Below are 24,321 nucleotides of genomic sequence, written 5' to 3'. Positions count from 1 at the left end.
TGGTTTGTATATTTTATATCATTATTTGTATTTTATTGTATTGTCTGTTTGTCATTCTGTCTTGTCTGTCTGTTAGCAACATCATTCAGACTTACAGATGGAATTGTGGGTGATCCAGATCACTGCCTGAATCCCAGAAATTTTAGAAGAATTCTTACTTTGTCTTTGTAAAGCCAAATATAAAAAAAAACCCACTGAAAATCTATCCAGTAGTCTTTACGTAAAGTTACTAACAAACAGATAACCTCCTTGGCAGAGGTAATGATGTTTCTCCCCCCCCCCCCCCCCAGTGCCGCTGGCCATGCCGACCAACTTGCAGGTGATTCCTTCCTCTTACAGCACACTGCGTGCAAGCTGGAGTTCAGCACCTGGTGCTACTCAGTACATGATCCTGTACTCTGCACTCAACCATGGAGAACCTGATGATGCAAGGGAGGTGAGACATGAATCTGTAAAAGTTTGTGCAGAATTACGACATGTCAGTAAAAATGAGGGAAACCCAACGTTATCATCAGAAAGAAAGGCGAAAAGGAAAGCAAGGAGGAACAAGAGTGTGTATGGGAGATAAATATTATGTACATAGTGCTATCCTGTTGGAAAATGTTTCAACACACGACTCATGGATGCTGTAAAGAAATAGTCTTGGCTGAGTTTATAATAAATTTTACTTTAAATCTTAACCGTTTGTTTATTCAAATAAAAACATGAAACACCAGGATGCAACTTGATGCTCAAAACATTATACTATTGTACAACATTTCAATGAAAAAGCTTTTTATTTTTTATTTTTATTGGATGTTTTATTTTTGTTTTTGTTTTATTAAAGATAAGCAACATAATACAATTGTGTTAACTAAGCAAACTGCAATTATTTTCTCACAGACTGCACAACTAAGTACTTTTGGTTTTCGTCATCTAAGTGAGAAGTTTTAAATATGACAACGTCTATATTACTTTCCCAAGATATTTTACATACACTCAGTCCATTTTCACTGCATCCAGTAAAACCTCTTATTTTCCATTTTGAGAGCAAATGACATCTTTTCCATAGTGTAGATATTAAATACAATTTTAATCTCTTTGTCAGAATTAGGTGGCTCCTTCAGCCATTTTTCATAATTTACATCACCCAGTTACATGGTTATCAACAGAGGGTAATATTTACAAGGGCCAGATCTACTAAAATTCCAATGTGCGTGTGCAGTCTAGAATTGTCCGTGAATTTTCTGAACCATAGCTTGCAGGTGATTTACTAAGTGATAATGTAAATGGCTTCAGTGGAAACAAGTTGGAGACTTCCTATTCAAATGAGGGCTTTATGCATTTTGTGGTTTGCAGCAGGGGGGAGGTTGGAGAGAAAGTGCAAAAAGAAATTCAACCCTATGGAATTGGAGGTGTTGGTTGAGGAAACCAACAAACGCTTAAATGACCTATAGCAAAGAAATGTGATAGCCGCACAAAGAAACACTTTTTGTGAGCAGATTTTTTAAAAAGTTAATGCTGTCAGTAAGACGATGCAAACACAGGATGAAATTAAAAAAATTATATGAAGACATTCGAAGGAGAACAAAATAAATAAGAAAACATCTGTGAAGGATTTCATAAACTGACCAAACCAACAAGCCAGCCATCTAAAACTTACGAGCTTGCAATTTGGAGAACAGAAGACTGTTTTTTGAAAATATAAGAATCACCCACTGACCCAGGATGTTTTGCCACAATGTTGGTAATTATGCCTTTGGCATCACAGATGCACTGCACAATCAGCAAATATGTATGCAATTTCTGTGCACATGCTCAGTGTCTGCGACACAATGTGTACATGGACGCAACCTTTTGCTGCTGTTACTGAGAGAAACCCAGCTACTGCTAAAAAAAACTAGTTTGGTCTCATTTATTAACTGCATAGAAACCTAATAACCATAGCCACTGGGCAACATGTGACATTGAGAACTTGGACAGCACATCTGAAAAATGCTCTACGCTTCCTTTTTCTGACAATAACTACAGCCACAGACTGCACCTCTGACTGAAACATGCTAAATATAGGCAGAGTTTCTTGAAAAAAAATTGCTTTGAGGTTCAATAGATTACTTTGCGGATCCTAAATGAACATATATCGATTTTACTCCCAGCACTGGCGAGGTTGTGCATAAACGCCCCATGTAACATATTAATTGTAAAAGACTTACTAACTGGATGCAGATGCACTATTTTGCACTTTTAAAGGATGCAACCCTCAGTGCACTCTATTACTAAATCAGTTTGTACACGTTTTTGTACATGAAAACCTTTAGTGGATGTATCTATCCATCCGTCCGTCCGTCTGTCTGTCTACAGATCCCTTTAATGGGTTTAATGAACTGGCATTTATAAAAAAATTTAAGTGTAGCCTTCTCATTTGGTTCCATAAAATATCAAATAAGCTGTTACCCCAATATCATTTATGAATCAGTGTGATAAAAACTCTTACGCTTTTCCAGCAGAACCGACACCATATGGTTGACCCTGTTGTACTCTAATGTAAATTCCATGTTTTCTGAAAACTCTCCACAGAGATAAATGTTTCCCTCTTTTTCCCATTTCCTCTATATGTAGTCTGTTCCCTCATGTTTAGATAATTGAATACCATTATATATTCCAGATGTAGTTAGGGATAGACACCCTCCTTATTCCAAAGCCTTTTTCAAATTATGGTCAATGTAATAAAATATTTGAAAGTATCCATACAGCAGCGTCAGCTTAACACACACATTAGTGTTTTGTACTTCAACATGAGACAGATTAACAAGCTTCCATCTCTACATTTGTGTTTTGTTTCTGTGTCTGTGCAGGAGAAATTCAGTGCAGATCAGACTGTGGTGGAGCTTACAGGCTTATTTCCAGCAACAGACTACTCCATCACACTTTATGCACTTTACGAAGAAGATCCCAGTGACCCTGTCACTTCTGTTGCTACCACCTGTGAGGATTTCTCTCAGCATTCTTGTATTTTCCTCTTCTTCCTTTAGGTCACTACTTGAAGGAAGCCCTTTTTTCACTTTTTATTTTTTAACTCCAAATGACACACTCACTTACTATTCAGTTTACTTTCTTCAATAGCAGTTCTGGAAAGTTTGTATAGTACTTTCTCATTTTTCTTTCCTGCAGTCCCTCTCCCAGCACCAGTGAGTATTCAGTTCCCAATGGTCACCCACAGTACGTTGAGGGTAAGCTGGGTGCCGGGTGCTGTCGATGTCCCTGGCCACAGAATCACCTATAGCACTAACCACGGAAGTGACATCAAGCAGGTAAGTCATCAAAAACAAACTTCCACTAAAACCCCAGAAAAACACCATCTTTAAGTTCAGAAAGTTACTCACACAGTTATGGTTCAGTATTCTGTTACATCGACCAGTCAGTCATGGCAGCATTGGTCTTATCAGGCTTGGCACTGACGTTTTCCAGGCAGGTTTTATTTTTGTTTGTTTGCTGTCAAGTGTGCTTTTTGTTTGTGAATACTATGACACTGGTATGACGTGAGTATACTGGCTTCAGAGCTGTCAATGTTGTCTTTGCGTGGTAGCTAGGCTGCAGTGCAGAAACATGGCAGGTGTTTTCATTAGAGATGAAAAAAGGAAGTTGGAGATGGATTGGTTTTTTTTCCCCCTGTTTAAAGAACAAGATAAAACACTGCAACTCATCTACAGGTTCAGGTGGGTGAGGGATTAGCGTTCAGGCTATGCAGTTAAATGTGACCTGATTCTGATTTTTTTTTTTTTTTTTTGCAATATTGTGACCCATCCATCCATCCATCCATCTTCTGCCGCTTATCCGGGGTCGGGTCGCGGGGGCAGCAGCCTAAGCAGGGAAGCCCAGACTTCCCTCTCCCCAGCCACATTTGCCAACTCTGCGGGGGGGATCCCGAGGCGTTCCCAGGCCAGCCGAGAGATGTAATCCCTCCAGCGTGTCCTGGGTCTTCCCCGGGGTCTCCTCCCCGAGGGACGTGCCTGGAACACCTCACCAGGGAGGCGTCCAGGAGGCATCCTGACCAGATGCCCGAGCCACCTCAACTGGTTCCTCTCGATGCGAAGGAGCAGCGGCTCTAGTCTGAGCCCCTCCCGGATGACTGAGCTCCTCACCCTATCTCTAAGGGAGAGCCCGGCCACCCTGCGGAGGAAACTCATTTCAGCCGCCTGTATACGAGATCTCGTTCTTTCGGTCACGACCCACAGCTCATGACCATAGGTGAGGGTAGGAACGTAGATCGACTGATAAATCGAGAGCTTTGCCTTCTGGCTCAGCTCCTTCTTCACCACGACAGACCGGCACAGAGCCCGCATTACTGCAGACGCCGCACCGATCCGTCTGTCGATCTCACGCTCCATCCTTCCCTCACTCGTGAACAAGACCCCGAGATATTTAAACTCCTCCACTTGAGGCAGGACCTCACTCCCGACCCGGAGACGGCAATCCACCCTATTCCGGCTGAGGACCATGGTCTCAGATTTTGAGGTGCTGATTCTCATCCCAGCCGCTTCACACTCGGCCGCGAATCGCTCAAGCGAGAGCTGGAGATCACGACCAGATGAAGCCAACAGGACCACGTCATCCGCAAAAAGCAGGGACCCAATCCTGAGGCCACCAAGTCGGATCCCCTCAACCCCTCGGCTGCGCCTAGAAATTCTGTCCATATAAGTTATGAACAGAATCGGTGATAAAGGGCAGCCTTGGCGGAGTCCAACCCTCACCAGAAACGAATCCGACTTACTACCGGCAATGCGGACCAAGCTCTGACACCTGTCGTACAGGGACCGGACAGCTCGTACAAGGGGGTCCGGTACCCCATACTCCCGGAGTACCCCCCACTGGAGCCCCCGGGGGACACGGTCGAATGCCTTCTCCAGGTCCACAAAGCACATGTAGACTGGTTGGGCAAACTCCCATGCCCCCTCCAGGACCCCAGAGAGGGTATAGAGCTGGTCCACTGTTCCGCGACCAGGACGAAAACCACACTGCTCCTCCTCAATCCGGGATTCGACTATCCGGCGGACCCTCCTCTCCAGGACCCCTGAATAGACCTTACCAGGGAGGCTGAGGAGTGTGATTCCCCTGTAATTGGAACACACCCTCCGGTCCCCCTTCTTAAAAAGGGGGACCACCACCCCAGTCTGCCAATCCAGCGGTACTGCCCCCGATGTCCACGCGATGCTGCAGAGGCGTGTCAGCCAGGACAGCCCCATAGCATCCAGAGCCTTAAGGAACTCCGGGCGGATCTCATCCACCCCCGGGGCCTTGCCGCCAAGGAGCTTTTTGACCACCTCAGCGACTTCAGCCCCAGAGATAGGAGAGTCCACCCCTGAGTCCACCAGCTCTGCTCCCTCATGGGAAGACGTGTTGGTAGGATTGAGGAGGTCTTCGAAATATTCCCTCCACCGACCCACAACGTCCCGAGTTGAGGTCAGCAGCACCCCATCTCCACTGTACACAGTATTGATGGAGCACTGCTTCCCCCCCCTGAGCCGCCGGATGGTGGACCAGAATCTCCTCGAAGCCGTCCGGAAGTCTTTCTCCATGGCCTCGCCGAACTCCTCCCATGCCCGAGTTTTTGCCTCGGCAACGGCCGAAGCCGCATGCCGCTTAGCCTGTCGGTACCCATCAGCTGCCTCCAGAGTCCCACAGGCCAAGAAGGCCCGATAGGACTCCTTCTTCAGCTTGACGGCATCCCTCACTGCTGGTGTCCACCAACGAGTCCTGGGATTACCACCACGACAGGCACCAACGACCTTACAGCCACAGCTCCGGCTGGCCGCCTCAGCAATAGAGGCACGGAACACAGCCCATTCGGACTCAATGTCCCCCGCCTCACCCGGGACATGTTCGAAGCTCTGCTGAAGGTGGGAGTTAAAGCTCGCTCTGACAGGGGACTCAGCCAGACGTTCCCAGCAGACCCTCACAACACGTTTGGGCCTGCCAGCTCTGACCGGCTTCCTCCCCCACCATCGAGCCAACTCACCACCAGGTGGTGATCAGTTGAGAGCTCCGCCCCCCTCTTCACCCGAGTGTCCAAGGCATGTGGCCGCAGGTCCGACGATACGACTACAAAGTCGATCATTGAACTGCGGCCCAGGGAATCCTGATGCCAGGTGTACATATGGACACTCTTATGCTGGAACATGGTGTTCGTTATAGACAATCCATGACGAGCACAGAAGTCCAACAACAAAACACCATTATGGTTCAGAGGGGGGGGACCATGCCTCCCAATCACTCCCCTCCAGGTCTCACTGTCATTGCCCACGTGAGCATTGAAGTCCCCCAGCAGAACAATGGAGTCCCCAGAAGGAGCACCCTCCAGCACTCCCTCCAAGGACCCCAGAAAGGGTGGGTACTCTGAACTGCTGTTCGGTGCATAAGCACAGACAACAGTCAGGACCCGTCCCCCCCACCCGGAGGCGGAGGGAAACTACCCTTTCATCCACCGGGGTAAACCCCAACGTGCAGGCACCAAGCTGGGGGCTGATGAGAATGCCCACACCTGCTCGGCGCCTCTCACCATGAGCAACTCCAGAGTGGAAGAAGGTCCAGCCCCTCTCGAGGGTACTGGTTCCAGAGCCCAAGCCATGCGTCGAGGTGAGTCCAACTATATCTAGTCGGAACCGCTCAACCTCGCGCACAAGCTCAGGCTCCTTCCCCACCAGAGAGGTGACGTTCCACGTCCCTAGAGCCAGCTTCTGCAGCCGGGGATCGGACCGCCAGGGTCCCCGCCCCTTGCTGCCGCCCAGCTCACATTGCACCTGACCCCTACGGCTCCTCCCGCAGATGGTGAGCCCACAGGAGGTGGGGCCCATGTAACCCTTTCGGGCTGAGCCCGACCGGGCCCCATGGGCGAAGGCCCGGCCACCAGACGCTCGCTCTCGTACCCCGCCTCCAGGCCTGGCTCCAGAGGGGGGTCCCGGTAACCCGTGTCCGGGCAAGGGAACATTCATGCCCAGGTTGGTCGTCATCATAGGGGTCTATGAGCCGTGCTTGGTCTGGTCCCTCCCCTAGACACCTGTTTGCCATGGGTGACCCTACCAGGGGCATAAAGCCCCCGACAACATAGCTGCTAGGATCTTCGGGACGCACAAACCCCTCCACCACGATAAGGTGACGGCTCAGGGAGATATTGTGACCCGTATCTGTTCATATCTGTTAGTGTGAACAGCACAAGTTACGCTGAATGCAACATTTTTGAGACAGATTCAGGCCACTTTCAAATATGGTTCTGAACCCTTTTTTCCACAGGTCTTCCTGAATAAATGCAATTGTACATGTTGATCTGTCTTTCCTATCCTCTCCACCCCAACCAGTCGAGGCAGATGGCTGCCCTCCCTGAGCCGGGTTCTGCCGGAGGTTTTCTTCCCGTTAAAGGGGAGTTTTTTTCCTTCCAACTGTTGCTGTGTGCAAGTTCAGGATGAGGGATTAGATCCAAGTCATGACTCGATGTAATCAGTTGGTTTCTATTATAGGACATGTATGAATTGGCGTGAAATGTTGATTTGTGTATGTAAAGTGCCCTGTGACAACATTGTTGTAAAGTGGTGCTATACAAATAAAGTTGAATTGAATTGAATTGAATTGAATTGAATTGAATTGAATTGAATTGAATACATACTGGATTTCATTAGGTGCAACTACAGTCTGAACAGCCAGGTCGCATTCAATGCGACTGACATCATTCTGGAGCTCCTAGAGATTGTTTCCTAGAGTTAGTTTAATGTACTCAGGCATGAGGACATGAGCAGATTTGTCAATGCCAAACAGGTTGAAAATCTTGAGAGGATGTATTGACAGATGTGTGAAAGGTATTTTTTGACATTCTGAAGTTTTGGAAGAACTCCAGCTTTGTGAAATCATTTGTGTCCTGATCCCAACACTCCAGGCTACAATGCCGCATCCACACACACCTCTGTACTAATGAGGGCTGTGACGATATGCTATTGTCCCAATTTGATTCGATTCCGATTTTTTTGGGTGCCGATTCAGTTTAAATAGTGATTCTCACAATTCTTTGATATTGCTGATTTTTGTAAATTAAAGACAAAAAAATGTATAAAACTTTTTTTTGCTCACATTAGCCAGACTATCCCGCTGCTGCGATAATGCCAAAGTAGACAACTAAAAAGATCAATAAAAATAACAAAAAAATTATAGAGGATTTTTTTTTTTTTTTTTTTGAAAAATAATTTTTTAACAAAAAAAAAACTATTTTAAAAATGTGGAGAAAAAAATCAGAATTTTAGATCTTTCAATTCAACTTTTCCACCTCTAGAACTAATGTTTCAGCAGTTGCTCTGAATAGGGACATCATAGCAAAAATAATGTCTTTCTCCTCTTCATCCTTTTTACCAGAAACCAAATGTGCAGTTTGTGCCGACTCACAAACTGTTTTTAACAGGAGCCAGTAAATGGCGATACCAGTAACCAACATGCTTCAACAATGTTTTGTGCGTGACGTCATTAATGTCCAGCTGAGCATGCCGGTCACTTCAGGAGCGTGAGCTCTTCACACAGCAGTCCGCAGACAGGTCACATTTAAAAATGCAAAATAACCAGTCAAGCAAAAAAAAAAGTCAGATTTGAGCATTCAGGCCAGCAGTGTAAATGGATCATCGGTTCTCAGGACCTCTTACCATAATTCACACCACATGAAAGTAAGTACTTTAAAAGCATTTCTACTATGAAAGCCTGGTACCTCAAAATGGGTTTTCAGAGATGAAAAGAGGAAAAAGTTCAACAAAATACACTGAAATAGTTAATAAAATGTAGCCTGCCACGCCAGACTGGAGTACTCTATATAATTAAAAGAGAGCGACTCAGTCTGGACACCCTCCCTTTCACGAAAATTTGCATTGGTCTTAAATAAACCGGCTACTCTGATTGGTGGATCTGAGGAAACTCTTGCCTCATGCCTTGCGTCACCACGTATTTATCAAAACATTCCAGATGGCGCACAGACGTAGCAGGAGTTCATTTCTTTTTTGTCGTAAATGCAGTTTTAAATGACCAGGAACAATAAATAAATAAATGCCACTGACGCCATGTAGCCTCAGGTTTTTACAGGTTATTTATGTCTTCTGTACTGCACGTCGTGTTTATTTCCTTCTGTTGAGTTCGCTCTACTGAACACTTCCGGACATTGTAGGCTGCCGCTTTACTGATGTCACATCCGCCATTTTTCTGATTGGTTTACTCCGCGCTTGTTTGTCCTGCCCTAGAAATCCATTGATGCGAGTGAGTCCCCAGACTCTACGCTGGGTCAGTCTGGCTTGCCAAGCTGAATAAAATACACACTTTTCAAGATAACTCAACAAAGTTGACATCAACAGAACAGAAATGATTTCAGATCAACAATAATGTTCATTTGAACATCCACCTGATTATATACATGTAAAATAATTCAGTGAGTTTTTAGAATCTATGCATCAAATCAAAGAGTGACAGAGTTGGATTATTATTTAGATTAAGGTTGCCATGTAATTATGATCTGTTGCCATCTCATGCCAACCTTCAATTCAGTTCATAAATATCAGACTTTATATCTGACTTTTTCTTTTTTCCATTTTTTTCTCTCCTTTTTTTCTTTTCTTATTCATTGCTTCTCTTATTTAACTTTATTGTTCCTTCCCCAGACAAGAACATCCATGGCAACATCTTGGACTCTTCATATAGTTATCCATCTAGATATAATTTGTCTAAAATTATTTTGGTGCATTTGTTTAGCCTTTATTGTTGAAGAATTGAATACACCTTTGCCTCATCTGTCACTACCTATGAAAAGGCTTTAAATCAGAATGAAAGCCAAAAAGATTTTGGAAGGTGACATTGAAAGATTTGGTCAAAAGTGAAGGACCAAACACTGGCACCACTCAGGAGGAGCGAGATTAAATAACTTAAAGAAATGTTTTATTTCGCAAAAATAAAGCCAAATACACTTCAAAATAGAAAATGAAAGGCAACACACAGGCCCACTTTCATAATTTAAAAAGTGACGTGTTATTTTTTTAATTTTGATCGAGAAATGTTTGACAACAAAATGAATATTGATTGACATGTTTTTTATATGTTCACTACAACTATTCCAGGGTTGAACTCCTCTTGTGGAAATACAAGGAAGTTTAGCTTTTGTTCTCACAGCTGGTTTTATGAACATGCACGTTAACTCAGGCTGAATTTACTCTCTCTCATTTGGAAAAGCATTTGGATAGTGTTATTGAAAAATTTTTAACTTTGTACAGAATTTGGAGAATCTTGGATTTTAACAGGTTCTCAAATTTCAATATTTTCAATTTAGTGAAAAGAGAATTAGTTGGTTCTGTGTAGGTGGAGTTTGTAATTCCAAAGTTTATTCCAATTCATAAAAAGAAGTAAAATGTGCTTTGATTTACTATAAACTCTTTTTTTTATTTTTATTTTTTATCTGAACCTTCTAAAAAAGTAAATGTGTGAAGCTGATCTAAAGGCTCTAAAGTTTCATCTTTTTATCCTTTATATAATCTGTCCAGATGGAGGTAACAGGGCTGACCTCCGTGCTGGTTCAGAACCTCTCGTCGCTGTCAAGATACCAGGTGTCAGTCCAGTCCCACTACCCACAAGGTCTGTCTGCAGCATTCACCAGCAACGTCACCACGCGTAAGTCATACAGAAGTGCTTCTTAGATGTCCTCTTACTGACCATAATTTTATGTGATCAACTTTAACCAGCAAGTAAAACTGAATGTTCCTGTCTCCTAGTGAAGGTGCCCTCCCCATCAGACCTGAGGGTCACTAACTTCTCAGGTACTGACATCACCGTGCGATGGGAGGCTGCAGCTGATGATGTTGTTTCTTATCTCATAAAGTGGATCTCCTTAAATGGAGGAGACCTGAGACAGGTGGGGAACCGTAATGGGACATTTGCATGTCTAAGTAAAGACAGAGAGTATAATTGTTGTGCTGTTTGTCTATTCTAGCTGAGGCTAAATGGGGACAGTGAAGGGGCCATTCTGGAGGGGGTGGAGAATGATAAAGAATACCAAATCTCTCTGTCAGCACTTTATGGAGATGGAGCTCAGAGTGAAGCCGTGGCCATCCGCTATAGCACCGGTAAGTCATTAACACGCCATGCGTTGATATAAATCTGTCCATTTCCTGCCCGGCCTCATCTTACATTTTGGTGCAGTTTATACAGTATCACAAAAGTTAGTAGACTATTTATTTATATTCCCTAAAACAGTGGTTCCCAAACTGGGGGGCCCAGAGTTATGTCAGGGGGCTGAATAAAACTTGGAGACAAATTTGTGAAAGGACCAATTGGACACAATGATACATCAACAAGAGCAAGTTCAAATACTAAAAAAAAAGAAGAAAATATGATGGAGCATATCTGTCCCTAAACTTCACCAAGTAATTGTCAAGTAACAGTAATAATCAATTCTGGGTAATGAAGAGAAACCCCAGTGATGTTTGTCTCAACATATTATCATCTGGTATTATGAGGTGTGAAGCCAAACAAGTTTCATCCTGAACACAAATATGAGCCTGTTGGATTTATTTTTAAGTGGAGCTTTAAGTTGCTGACTTCCGATTGGAGTTAAATGATCCACAGTAGAATTTCATGATGCAGGCAGAAACCTTAGATTGTATATAAAAAATGGACGGAGCCTCCGTGACATCACCCGTAGGTGATTAAACAGTTCCTACCGTCGCCATCTTTCAGCTATTCAAGCATGTCCTTGTTACTTTGACATGTAACAAACTCCGACCTACCTGTAGCTAAGAGCTATTGAAGCTAACCCAGAGCTAACAGGAGCTAACCAGCTAACAGAGTTTAGCAGGCTAAAGTTAAGTCTCAGCGGTTGTTCTACATTCCTCTTTCTGAAAGGTATCTGGTTTTGTGATTAGATTACTTATAAACGGAGGAGTTGTCATGAGGTTATGTTTTCCTGTGTCCTTAGTTCTGGTTTCCTCTTTTATTTTGTGGTTTTTCCTGTTTTGCCTTGTTCCATGTTCATTAGTTCACCTAGGTTAGTTTAGTTCATCGACGTCACCTTTGTCTCGTTTTAGTTCTGTGTATTTATAACCCTCATGTTTATTTTAACATTGCTGGTCCATTGAGTTGTATGGAAGCCTGCATTTAGTCCCTTGCCATTTAATACTAAAGAAACTTATTCTGGAACATTCTTAGTGTCTGCTTGTCTCTCCATTTGGGTCCACATCTCCACCAAACCTTGACAGGAGTTAGAAAAAAATTCTCTCCCCACACATTTGTCATGAAAGTAAACCTGACCTATTAAACCCAAAAATGTTTTTGTACAAGGCTGTAAATATTTTTATTTCTGCTGTGAAGTTTGGGTCTATTGGGACTTACTCTGTTTTGCGGCCCCTAGTGGATGAGGAGGGAAGTGCAGTTTTTGCACTTCGCATAGGCTTCGCTTTAAACTGCCGAAGGCTGCTGCTTGGTAGAAACTCAGTGTAAAATGTCTCTGAAGTTTGCAGCATATATCGTCTCCTCAGGGTTGTCACCAGAGCTTCCTGTTACATACAACTGGTGAAAAAATAGATACTGCTGGTCTGACACGCCAGCGGACGGGCCATAGGTAATGACCAGTTCCAGGGTGTGTTTTCTGTTGTGAGTAAGTTGTGCGACATGCTGCTTGACATCCAGACAGTTTAAAAGAATTCAGAACTCATTTGTGTATTAATCACTTGTTCTCACCATGCAAGTTATGAAGATGTTGTGTTTGGAGTGAAATGATGTTATAAAGTCCAACAATCCTTGAATAAAATTTGAGCTTCAAAGCAGTTCCTTCGCCTTTCTTTAAAAAAAAAAGTTAAATAATGGGGTTAAAAAGAGGGAGTCCATCTTGTTATCTAAATTTAGATCACTGATGATAAACGATTCATTTAAAAAAGATCTAACATTTTTAAGGGTATGAAAAGTGGTTGCTGAGTTCTGTTTTGGGAATATTTTTAGATTTCTCAAACGTACCCAATGGTTTGGACAGAGATTTCTGACAATGGAGCTAGTGTATGGATATGAATGGGGGTGTCTGCTGATAATGTGTACTGGAATAAAGTGTACTGTAGATGACGGTTTATTGTGATTGTTGTACTGTTAATGGTTGTTGGCTTAAAAAGCCCACAAGGATGTGGACGATATTGAAAACCGTGAGATGAACGGGCTGGGTTATAGGAGGATGTAGCCCAGGTTTTTGGTGGATGCATGATCTGTAAGTGATAAGTGTTTAAATGTTAGTGTGGGTCAGTATTTAGAATATGGATATTTAATAATTTCAAATAATGCACTGTAAAGAATTGTTAATTGCACTTTTTTATGTTTTTGGAAATACGAGTTGTAAAAATCTTGCATTTTTTACGTAAATATCCATAAGTGTGGAATTTAGTGCTTAACGTTCTTTAGTTTTGTTCTTTATTAATTGTAATCCATGTAAAGTAACAAGAATAGATACATGGGATCTGTAAATTCTTTCAATTTCTCTAGATTTTACCTGCATTACAACCATTCGGTTGAACAGTCTCTTTAACAGAAATGGGAAAAAATGAACGCTAAAATAAGAAAACGGTTCAGTCATTGAGTGGAATCCAGCTGATGAGCACTGTGTAGACATATCCATCCCTTTCAAGCAGGAAAGCTGCACAAATGAAGACAGAACTAGACACTTGTGTTGAGTAATATTCAGAAAACAGTAATCTACACTGCTTTACAAGTTCTACCCTGACTATATTCAAGTTTTATTTCCATTGGATTATCCTTTAGAAAATGTTACTGAAATGTGAAGTTTTATATGAAGCTGAGTTATTGTGAGATACAGTAGTATAACGTTACTAAATCCACTGCTATAAGATGCAGTTATCAGTGTTAAAGGTCAAAGTCAAAATCAAAAAGACTCATCTTTGCTTGACGGTGACATTTATCTGGAATCAGGAATATCACCATCATGTAATTTCAACTCCTTGTAGGTTTACTGCTGTTTTTCTCTCTTCTCACATGCATATATTTGTGTGTTTCTGCTGCGTGTGACTTCAGCTTTTGGGGGGGGAAACAGCCCCTTGGTTTGCATGTACAAGCAGTTATAATTTCATGTATTGATGGGTGGGAAACGCACTAAAAGAGTAGAGACAACAGAGTGAAGCTCTGCCAAAACTATTATGAAAAGCTCAGATACTTAACACATAATGATTCTTTTCATCTTGTCTCAAAGCAGATATTTTAATATTCTGTTTTCCATGTTGGGCTGAGAGGAGCCAACAACTTTTATTGCCCCTCATGTTGCTGATGCTGCCCCCAGGTGGCTGAAAAATGCTATGACATGTTGCCTGCAGTGGCCGTGCGCAGCATTCACACAGTTCTGTTTTGCACTTGAGCTCAAATTAGATAGATGAATCCTGATAATATAATGACCACCTCATTTTTACCTGTAGACCAGTAACATATGATAACATATACTTTGAAAAACTCATCAAGGGAATAACAAAGTCAGTTTACTATCCCCTTAAGAATGTATCAAGATCTGATGTCACAGCAGGACCTGGAAAAATTAGTCCATGCATTCATCTTTAGTCGGCTTGATTACTGTAACAGTGTTTTTACGGCTCTTCCTAAAAAATCTTTTAGACACCGGCAGCTAATTCAGTAATCTGCTGCTTGAGTCCCCACTAAAACCAAGAAAGTGGACCACATCAGTCCAGTTCTGAAGTTGTTACACTGGCTGCCTGTCTGCCAGAGGACAGACTTTAAAGTTCTGCTGCTGGTCTATAAAGCTCTGAATGGTTTAGGACCAAACTACATCAGAGACCTCTTATCCCATGATGAACCTACCAGACCCCTCAGGTCATCTGCATCTGTTTTTTTTTTTTATCAGTTCCCAGAGTCAAAACGAGACATGGAGGTGATGCATTCAGCTTCTATGCTTCTCATGTCTGGAACAAACTCCCAGAAAGTCTCAGATCAGCTGAAACACTCAGTTTATTTAAATCGAGGTTAAAGACCCTCCTGTTCTCAGCTGCATTTCAGTAGTTTTTATTCAAAATTCTGCTTATTTATATGCCTCTATTATTTTCTCATTGTTTATTGTCTCTGTAAAGCACTTTGAATCACCCTGTTGTTGAATTCTGTTTTATAAATAAACTTGCCTTGCCCTTTTTTTAAGTGCTTGGTGGTCTCTCAGATTGTTCTAAGTCACCATCAGACCAAAAACACATTTCTTTAGAATAGAATAGAATAGAATAGAATAGAATTCCTCAACTTTCTGAATCTTTAGTTGCTGCTTCTCCAATTTTTTTGGAATGTGTTGCATGTGTAATTTTTTTTTAATGCTGTTGCACATTTTTTGACATATGTGGTGGTGATGCAATTATAAGTTAATATAGGTTTTATAATAAAAAGTTAATATAGGCTTTATAATAGAAATTAGTACAAGAACGGAAACGTAACAATAAATGTATTCCCAAAGTTTTTTTGCTGAATACGTCGACTTCAGGAAACACTCCTCATTTTCTGCGCGGAAACGGATTAGCGACTTCGTGTCTAATGGCGACCCTTGTTATAAGACGTTTGATACAGTTTGCACTGAGCACAAAAATAAAGGCAATGCTGTTCAACAAATGCCAGCCTGTTTCACAAAGTTTTATATAAAGAGCAGATCAGCTTATTATACGAGTGCAAGATGATTGTAACATAAAACTATGAATGCCGTAATTTCAGTATCATTATTGAATCGTCATTAATGCTGACAACACTTAACATTTGTGGATCATTTTTGCAGTGTAGGTAGCTATGTTCCCGGTGAATGGGGAAATTTCTTCCACCCCTTCACTTGAAGTGTGGTCCTGGAAAATCTTTGTTTTAAGGGGTGTCTTGCCATTCTTATTCCCCGTTCCCCCTTTGTCCAAAGGACAATCGGGATACTCCTTCCCTCCACATGAATGCATGAAATGGAGGAGAAGTGCTAAGTGGAAGAGGGAAGGGGTGGAGATGGGATTGAGCGTTATTGTATCTTTGTTTCCATTTTTACATCATATTTATTTGCCTTGTTTGTACTTACATCTTATAATGTCTAAAATATGACATTTTTGTTCAAAGTCCCGAGTTATCTTTTGTGTTTGTTCTTAGATGATACATTTGTGAAGAAATGATGTGTTTTTATGGGACATGAGTAGACATTTATGTAGTGAAACTATGTAGTATTTGTGCTGTGGTGTTGCAGTGTCAGGTGGAGGTCCCTCCAGTGTAACCGTTTCAGAGGAGACTGCGGTCAGCATGGTGGTCAGCTGGGTGCCTCCTAACGCTCATGTCCTGCAGTACCGCGTGTCTTACATAGCCCTGACTGGAGCTGAGACTCAAGACAACACTGTGAGTGCCTGAAGCCATTACTTTATAACACTTTTATTTCTTTTTCTGTATCTTACTGTTTAACATTTTGTGCAATATTTGTCAAATTTCTTACATTTATTAACTTTTTTTAATTTTTTTTTATTTAGCAAGTAAATGATAATGTTGGGAGGAGTCTGGCTTTCTTTAAATCCTTGAAAGACTAGTTTGTTTTCTGCAGGTCTTGGTCCCTGGTGGTAATAAGCACGTGGTGCTGGAGTCATTACAGCCAGATACACGTTACAGCATCTTGGTCACTGCAGAGTATCACAACAGAGAGGGGGGCAGTGGGTCGGCTCAAGGCAAAACCGGTGAGTCAAACACAACAGGCATGGCTGGTGTAGTCTCAAAATCACAATTATGGTGCAGCTCCATCCTTACATGAGCTCCTTTTAAAAAGAAAAGGTCAATCGCTATGTGTGTGATCTATTTTCCTCCACAGTGTGGAAGACACTGAATACATTTTAGCAGAAAAGCTGCATTAAAAAGTAAACATTATTAATCTCTTGTAGAATTTAATGTGGGGGAACATTATTGACTTAGTAGTTTTAATAATCTCAGGTTGCTTTTATGTCATGGCTCTGTTTCCCGCTGAAGAGAGGCGCTTCACGTGACACTAACAGCCAACTCAAAGCATCATTCTGTGCGTGATGAACATTTCCTGTAATGTTTTTTTATCTGTGAAGGAAAATTATTCCAGTTTGAAACTCATCTGTTTTTTCTGGACTTTGTGTTGCTGCGTGGGTTTCTTGGTCATTTGCGTGTGTGGTTGTGTGCGTATCTGTTCAACTTGGTCGTGGCTTTCATGACATTTTTCTCAGTCATATATATCAAAAGAGGACACACTGAGGACTGCCGTACTACCACAAATATGGACTTTTTAGTACTACCTAAGTCAAAGTTCAAAGCAAGCCAAAATACTACTACTCACTACAGTTGTGGCCCATTAACTCACTGGTTGCCAAAGACGTCTTTTGACACACCCAACATGTTGTGAATGCACTCCGGGTGCGCACCTCAAACACGTCCTAATGCATGCATGCATGCCAAATCAGCGGTCCCAAAAGATTAGCCAAAATACTCCAAAACGCGTGTGGCTCTCTACTGCAACAATGCCTGGAAGCCAGTAAGTTAACCACAAAGAATGACAGCCCTATGGAGGCCCAGATCTGGTTTGCACATGGACCAGCACGAGGCCAGCTGCAGAAACAATGGTGATCTTATGCAGGACTGGAACAGTTTGATGCCATGTAATAATATGTGCTGTATTTGGCCCAGATTTATAAAAAAAAAAAAAATGTCTCAACAAAGTTGATACAATGATTATCAACAATGAATCAATGAATTTGCACATATTTTTAATTAAATAACTTATATAAAATATAAATATGTTGTTCTTTTAGTACTGTAATTTTTTATCATCCATCCATCATTTATAGCCGTATATTCCAAGCATGTTGAGGGGATGGAGTTCCTAGGTGAGAGGGAGGGTACACCCTAGAGCAGGGCTACTCAATTAGATGTTCAGGTGGGCCAGATTTTCAAATAAAAAAAATGATCAGAGCCAGTAAATCAAGTAAGGGAAAATAAATAGGTAAAAATAAATAAATAAAAAAAAGACACTGTTACATTTTGAAAAATAAGCAGTTTATAATTTTTTTCTATTTTAAATCTAGTCCCACATGACAAGGGCAAGTGCACAAAATAAAATAATGAAAATTCCAGTCAGAGCCTATTTTTCTCCTAACTTTTAACATAAAAAGGTCATATCAAACTAAACTTCTCGATGTGGTGCCTCGTCACATTGTAATCTTTAAACACCGACACACACTCATTGCATATTAAACACATCGGTTTGGTGCTCGAATGTGACGGCAAAATAAACAAATACTTATCAGTCCAGACGGGGTTAAATCTGTGTTTTTTGTTGTTAATTTTGCATTTTGGGACAAAGAGCGACATTCTTGCTAGCGCTGCTCTTAAAACCTTCAAAACAAAACAACACGCGCTGGCGTTAATGTTGCTAGGTAACCAAGTGTTGCATCCATGTCTACACAACTGTAGGATTGTAGGCTACTTAATCAGCGTAGGAATGACTGAAGGTTCTTGATTAATATCTTTATTCTTTTACATAAGCTGGGCCACATAGAAGTTGGTTCTGGGCCGCATGTGACCCGTGGGCCGCCATTTGAAGAGGACTGCCGTAGACAGAGGGGTGGACACATCAGGATTAATTAGCACACTGGTGCAGAGCTTGCCATTAAACTCTGCACCGTCTGCTAATTAACCATTGATATGTGTCAGGTGTGTTGCAGCGGGGAAACTCCCAATACTTGCAGGATTACGGCTCTCGAGGACCGGAGTTGCCCAACCCCTGCCCTAGAGAGGTTTCTAGTTCCTTTCAGGGCCAGCACGGAGACAAACAACCACTCACACTCACTCCTAGAGAGAAACCTAACATGCATGTCTTTAGGCTGTGGCAGGAGCCCACCCAAAGAGAACCTAGGTATGCAGATGGAGAACATGCAGACTCCTTGCAGAAAGGCTTTGACTGAGGTTCAAACCAGGAGCTTTCTAGAAGATGACCGTGCTACCCACCACCGCCACACCACCCTGCAGTCACATAACAGTATATATTCCATGAAATTCAATCAAAATGAATTCATCATCAGATATCACATTCAAAACATTTACCTGTAAGGTGAAGTGTGAGTGGAAGAGAAGGAGTGACAGTTTGCATAAGACTTCTCTATGAGTGAGAACTGTCTGGACTGAAACTGTAAGTAGTGGATGTTACACTCACAGCCTCACCTGGACTCTTCTGTGTCTGCATTTAATTGTTAACTTTCTGTTTCCTCGTGTGTCTCTGCAGCCAGTTTGCGGGTGAGCAGCGTAAGTGTCGTCAGATCTGACCACTCAAGTATATGTGTGTCATGGAGACCGGTCTCTGCTGTTGGTGGATATCGCATTGTCATCCAGTCTGTAAAAGGTGATCTTTTGTAACATCTGTGAAAGTTGACGTTTGTATGCGTTTGAGCTGAAACCACAATGACCGCAGTGTTTCACCTGTTGACCTGAACATGTGCTTCTCGTGTGTGTGTACAGACAAGCAAACAAAGCAAGAATTTGTCGATGAGTCCAGCAGCAGTCACTGCTTCACTGACCTGGAAGCTGAGACTTTGTATCGCATCAGCGTGCACTCACTGCTGGGCTCAACAGAGGGCTCTGCGGTTTCCATTCTCCATCCAACAGGTCTGATGGCATCTAACGCTGCATGTTAGGCAACGCCTGCTTTTCTTTGTTACGGCTTGTCACAAATTGAATGGCTCATATTGAATATGAAATATTATTTACTTAATCCGCACTGCCTCCAGAAAATGTGATGCAGATGTCATTCAGACAGTAACTGTTTCTAAACATAACTACAAATAGTAATAAAATAAAAATGATCCCCTTTTCCACTGGCATGCATAACTTACAAAATAAAAGATGTATATGAGTGAATATTCATGAACAGTTAAATAAAAGTAATTAAACTAAAAAAATTAAAATAAAAAAAAAAGGGTTTTTGGGATTAGATCATTTAAAGAATCCCCCAAATCTAAATTAAGGCAAATTTGTGCAGAAGGGTTATACAAAACCTTTCAAGCAGAAGGTTAGAGTTCTAAATTTTATTTTTTAAATGTAAAACCAATTTTAATGTATCAATTGTAAGTTGTAATTTTGTGTCAGCCATCTGTCAAACTAAAAGTAAAGATGTAAAGTTTGGTCTTTGTTCTTTTCTTCTGCTAATATGCGGATACATTTACGCTCTAGATCAGTGGTTCCCAACCTATTTTCCTTGCAGAGCCCCTTCGTGTACTAAATACTAAATACTAAAAAGCTGTGCACTCCCTGCCCGACCCCATGCTGAAACCATGCTTTAATTTTAGGCTTTAATTAGCAGCATTCTCATAAATAAAGTTAAATTCACAACATATAGCCATACTTTTTAAAATGACTTTTTCCTACTTTAAATGGGGACGAATCATTGATGTGATGTTTGTCAGACATGTTTAATGATTTAAAAGTTGCAGGAAAAGTCAAGGTTACCAGTATGAAATGCTCCACTGGTGTAGTTCCACCTAAACCCCAGTACATGAACAAAATTCAAGTGGATGAACAAGTTGTAGCCTTATATTATACTTTTTGTCATTTTGTTTTGTTTATTTTTGACTAAAGTAATGTGTGTTAAAATATTGTACCACAGTTTTTGATGACCCCCATTTATTCAATTTGGGATTTGGTTTAAAATATTAGGGTCATTCAGATTCCCAACGCAACAGCTCCATGTGAACAAAATGCCCAGACGATTAAGAAAAAAACCTCAGCAGATAAACTTTAACTCGTCTCTGTTTGGACATGGTCTTAACTTTTTATCACAATGACTCAGAATGGTCAAAACTTTGGGCAGCGCATTGGTCCTGTAGTCCCAGACTCCAGACTGGGAACCAGAGTTCTAGATTATCAAGATTTGTCATGTCAGCATTGAGAACAAGTTGATATATGTGGTGAAATATTTTGATTTAAACAGTAAAACAAACTAATTTCAAGCTAAATTTATTTGTATAGCACATACAGGTGTACAGGACAATTCAAAATGCTTTACATAAAGCATTTCATGCATCACAGCAAGATGCTGAAGAAGTACAAAACAGAATATAAAGAGAATGAAAATCAGAATGAAACAATGTAAAAGACTCGGGCTCCTAAAACCACCAATCAGGTCTGTGACCTTGGAGTGTTGATAGACTCAGATCTGATTTTTAGCAGCCACGTCAAAGCTTCACTAAAGAGTTTGTAAACAATTCAGAAACATCCACATAATTATAGTTTCATCTCCCAGAAAGACCAGTAGAAAGTCCTCCATGCATTCATCTCCAGTAGACTGGATTACTGGAAATGTCCTTTAACAGGACTTCCTAAACGAAACTTCTGCAGCTCATCCAGATGCTGTTGCTAAAGCTTTAACTAGGATTAAGAGATCTGAACACATTATTATTAAACCAGTATTTAAATCTTTACACTGGTTTCCAGTCAGTCACAGGACAGTTAAAGCTCCAGCTGCAATGTTCCTTTTAGGAAGTCCTATTAAAAGACCATTACATAACATATCCATACATCCACTGGATATGAATGTATCTCCTTGTCCTTTTGGGAGACAGAACTGTTAATTTTGTTCATGATTTTGAGCTGGTAAAATGCTGCTCTGGTGATAGTTTTGATGTGGTTGTTGAAAGTCAGGTTTGAGTCTGTCAACACCCAAAGGTTACAAACTTGGTCAGGGATTTAAAGAACCCAAGTCTCCAGATGTTTACCAAGGCTGAACCTCTTCTCTTTGCTACCAAACAGAATAATCTCAGTTTTGCCTTCATTTAACTGTAGAAAATTCTTTCTCATCTAGTTGTTTATTTGCTTTCAACTCCTTTGCTGCAGTAGCCTGCAGTATGATTGATGTAATTGATTGTGTTTGTTTCTTTACAGCCACAGCTCCAGCCAGAATTCCCATCCAACCCCGCATGTACCCGATCCCCAACAAAGGTGACTTTATAAACCAGATTAAAACTTGTTTGGGATAAACATACAACCCTTTTGATTAAAAGTTATTGAAAACTTTACAATACATCAATGGGCGCTACCATGATGTCTGTTCGATGTTGATGTTTCACCACTTAACATGAAGTTTTACTGTGTTCCAAACACCTGTCTATCAAACTTAACGTATGACTACAGTGACCTCCTGGATACATGTCAGTCCCACAGACCGTATATGAATACATGTCAGCACCGAGCACACTGAGGCACCGGTGATATCATTAGGGAGACAGGGCTGTCTTTTGTACCTGTGAGCGAGTGCATACATGGCTGCAGGTGAGAGTGAGAGCGCCGTGGCAGGAATGTCGTCAGGGGACGCAGTTGTTGTAAACGCCAAAGCATCGCTGAAGGTGCCACAGTCTTCAAACATGTTTGTGGCTTTAATTTCTATTTCTTTTTCTACTGTTTTGAACTGAAAATCCAATTTAAAAACATTGTTCCATTTATTACTGGAGCTTGAGGTAACAATATGTGTCTATTATCATCCAGTAAAATCCATTTAAATCAAAACCGTGTTTCCAAGACAAAAAAAATTAGATTACAATGTAATTAATTGAGCATTATAAATTACAAAACCCTTAAAAAAATTAGATTGCTTTTAATATTGAGTCTCACCTGCAATAAATGCAAATAAAAAAATCATATAAAATTAACACATAAACCAACTAAATAAAAAATAAATCAATAAAATATTTCTTAATTTTTATAATATGCAAAAATGTTGTCCAGAGAAATTTAATTATTAATTTCCCAGTAATCATTAGTTTTCATCCCAGCTACATTATTATTTGTGCCAATAATCACATTGTAACATACTTAATGTGATGGTCACTTTACATATTTGTGTTAAGGCTGTTTTTTTTATATATATGAGATAATTTTGTTTTACTTAGAAATACTTTTAATGAAATAAATCTGTAAATCTCAGTGTGTCTGTCGTGAAGATAATGTCTGGGATCTGTTTGTTCGTACAGTCTGTCCTGAAGTCACCATCAGAAACAGCATTGTTAAAGGTAAACAAAAACATTGACAAAAGGAACTGTCACATGCTACTGTGATTGATAAACTGGACTTTTCCAGTGTTATGATTTGTGTGTGTGTGTGTGTGTGTGTGTGTGTGTGTGTGTGTGTGTGTGTGTGTGTGTGTGTGTGTGTGTGTGTGTGTGTGTGTGTGTGTGCTGGCTCAGGGTTTAACATGATGGAAGCGTTTGGTCTGACGCAGGAAGCCCACTCATCTGTGGAGGGTGTTGCAGCTGAGCCTTTTGTCTTCAACACACTCCCCACCTACACTTTGTACAGAGACGTTCAACTGACACAGAGCACCAAGTGAGACTTTTTTTTTTTTACTTTTATCATCCCCTCCTTCTCTTAATTTAGCTTCTGTTTGTGTATAAATGCATGTATGTACATAAAAAATATAAATGTAGAATATTAACATTTATTTAGTGATTTTTCTGACTTCTACCTTTTGTCCCGTAACTTCCGATCAGCTGTTTAGGCCAAATGTTCATGTGAAACTGAATGATAATTCCCATCTATGAAAGTAGATGCAAGTGTGTGAGAAATAAAAACGTACGGTAAATAAAATCTAAAAACCTAAAGGAACACTGCTAAAGATGGGAAGGGATGAGAATTTAAGTGTCAGAGTAGGTGAATTTACTTTTGTACTACTTCTACACACACAAGTACAGATGTATTTGCGCCATCTGTTGAAGGTAATTCTAATGCTCTCTGTAAAAACTGATTGATATTGAACATTGACATGCAGAGATGATGGAAGCGATTACATCCCAAACTACTGAGCAGTGGCAAACTTTCTGAACAAAGTTGTTCTGGTCACAAGTTTTCTTTTTTTGTTGTGAAGAAGAATTGTGAACTGCTGAGTTTCACTTCTGTCGTTATCAAATACATGATATTAATAAAGGAATCTACATCTGTACATTTATTTGACCAAACGCATTTAGATCATTTTAATAAAATAAACAAACAGAGTTTGAATCTGTTTTCTCGCATCTCTTCCAAGGTTCATCCATCCTGCAGGTTTCTCTCCAGAATACACCATCAGCATCCTCTTTCGCCTGCTACAGGATACACCCAGAGAGCCGTTCGCTCTCTGGCAGCTCACTGACAACGACTTCCAACCAAAGATGGGAGTCGTGATTGACCGTGAGTATTGCCTCTGCAACTCTCCAACTACTGAATATCAGAGCAATTTTATAAACCCTGTAGAGCAGGGGTGTCTAGCTCCGGTCCTCAAGGGCTACAATCCTGCAAGTTTTCCATGTATCCATGTTC

The 24,321-nt window shown here is 41.1% G+C and overlaps 1 protein-coding gene across 2 annotated transcripts in view; it reads left to right on the top strand.

The window, feature by feature from the left end:
• Window positions 1–24,321, top strand: part of LOC306755245 (collagen alpha-1(XX) chain-like) — a 59,503-nt gene that overhangs the window by 23,027 nt on the left and 12,155 nt on the right. For both annotated transcript variants that reach the window (XM_079239563.1, XM_079239564.1), the window contains exons 13-26: window positions 291–436; window positions 2,835–2,964; window positions 3,151–3,290; window positions 10,527–10,653; window positions 10,755–10,894; window positions 10,973–11,105; window positions 16,229–16,374; window positions 16,574–16,703; window positions 19,265–19,381; window positions 19,498–19,644; window positions 21,916–21,972; window positions 23,001–23,039; window positions 23,214–23,352; window positions 24,050–24,192. In XM_079239563.1, the coding sequence (XP_079095689.1) occupies window positions 291–436; window positions 2,835–2,964; window positions 3,151–3,290; window positions 10,527–10,653; window positions 10,755–10,894; window positions 10,973–11,105; window positions 16,229–16,374; window positions 16,574–16,703; window positions 19,265–19,381; window positions 19,498–19,644; window positions 21,916–21,972; window positions 23,001–23,039; window positions 23,214–23,352; window positions 24,050–24,192 (1,734 nt within the window). The remainder of the gene's footprint in view (window positions 1–290; window positions 437–2,834; window positions 2,965–3,150; window positions 3,291–10,526; window positions 10,654–10,754; window positions 10,895–10,972; window positions 11,106–16,228; window positions 16,375–16,573; window positions 16,704–19,264; window positions 19,382–19,497; window positions 19,645–21,915; window positions 21,973–23,000; window positions 23,040–23,213; window positions 23,353–24,049; window positions 24,193–24,321) is intronic.

Source organism: Telmatherina bonti (genome assembly GCF_933228915.1).
Source record: "Telmatherina bonti genome assembly, chromosome: 4".
Lineage (NCBI taxonomy): Eukaryota > Metazoa > Chordata > Actinopteri > Atheriniformes > Telmatherinidae > Telmatherina > Telmatherina bonti.
Note: the sequence above shows the minus strand (reverse complement) of the source record. Positions and strands in the feature narration are given on the sequence as shown.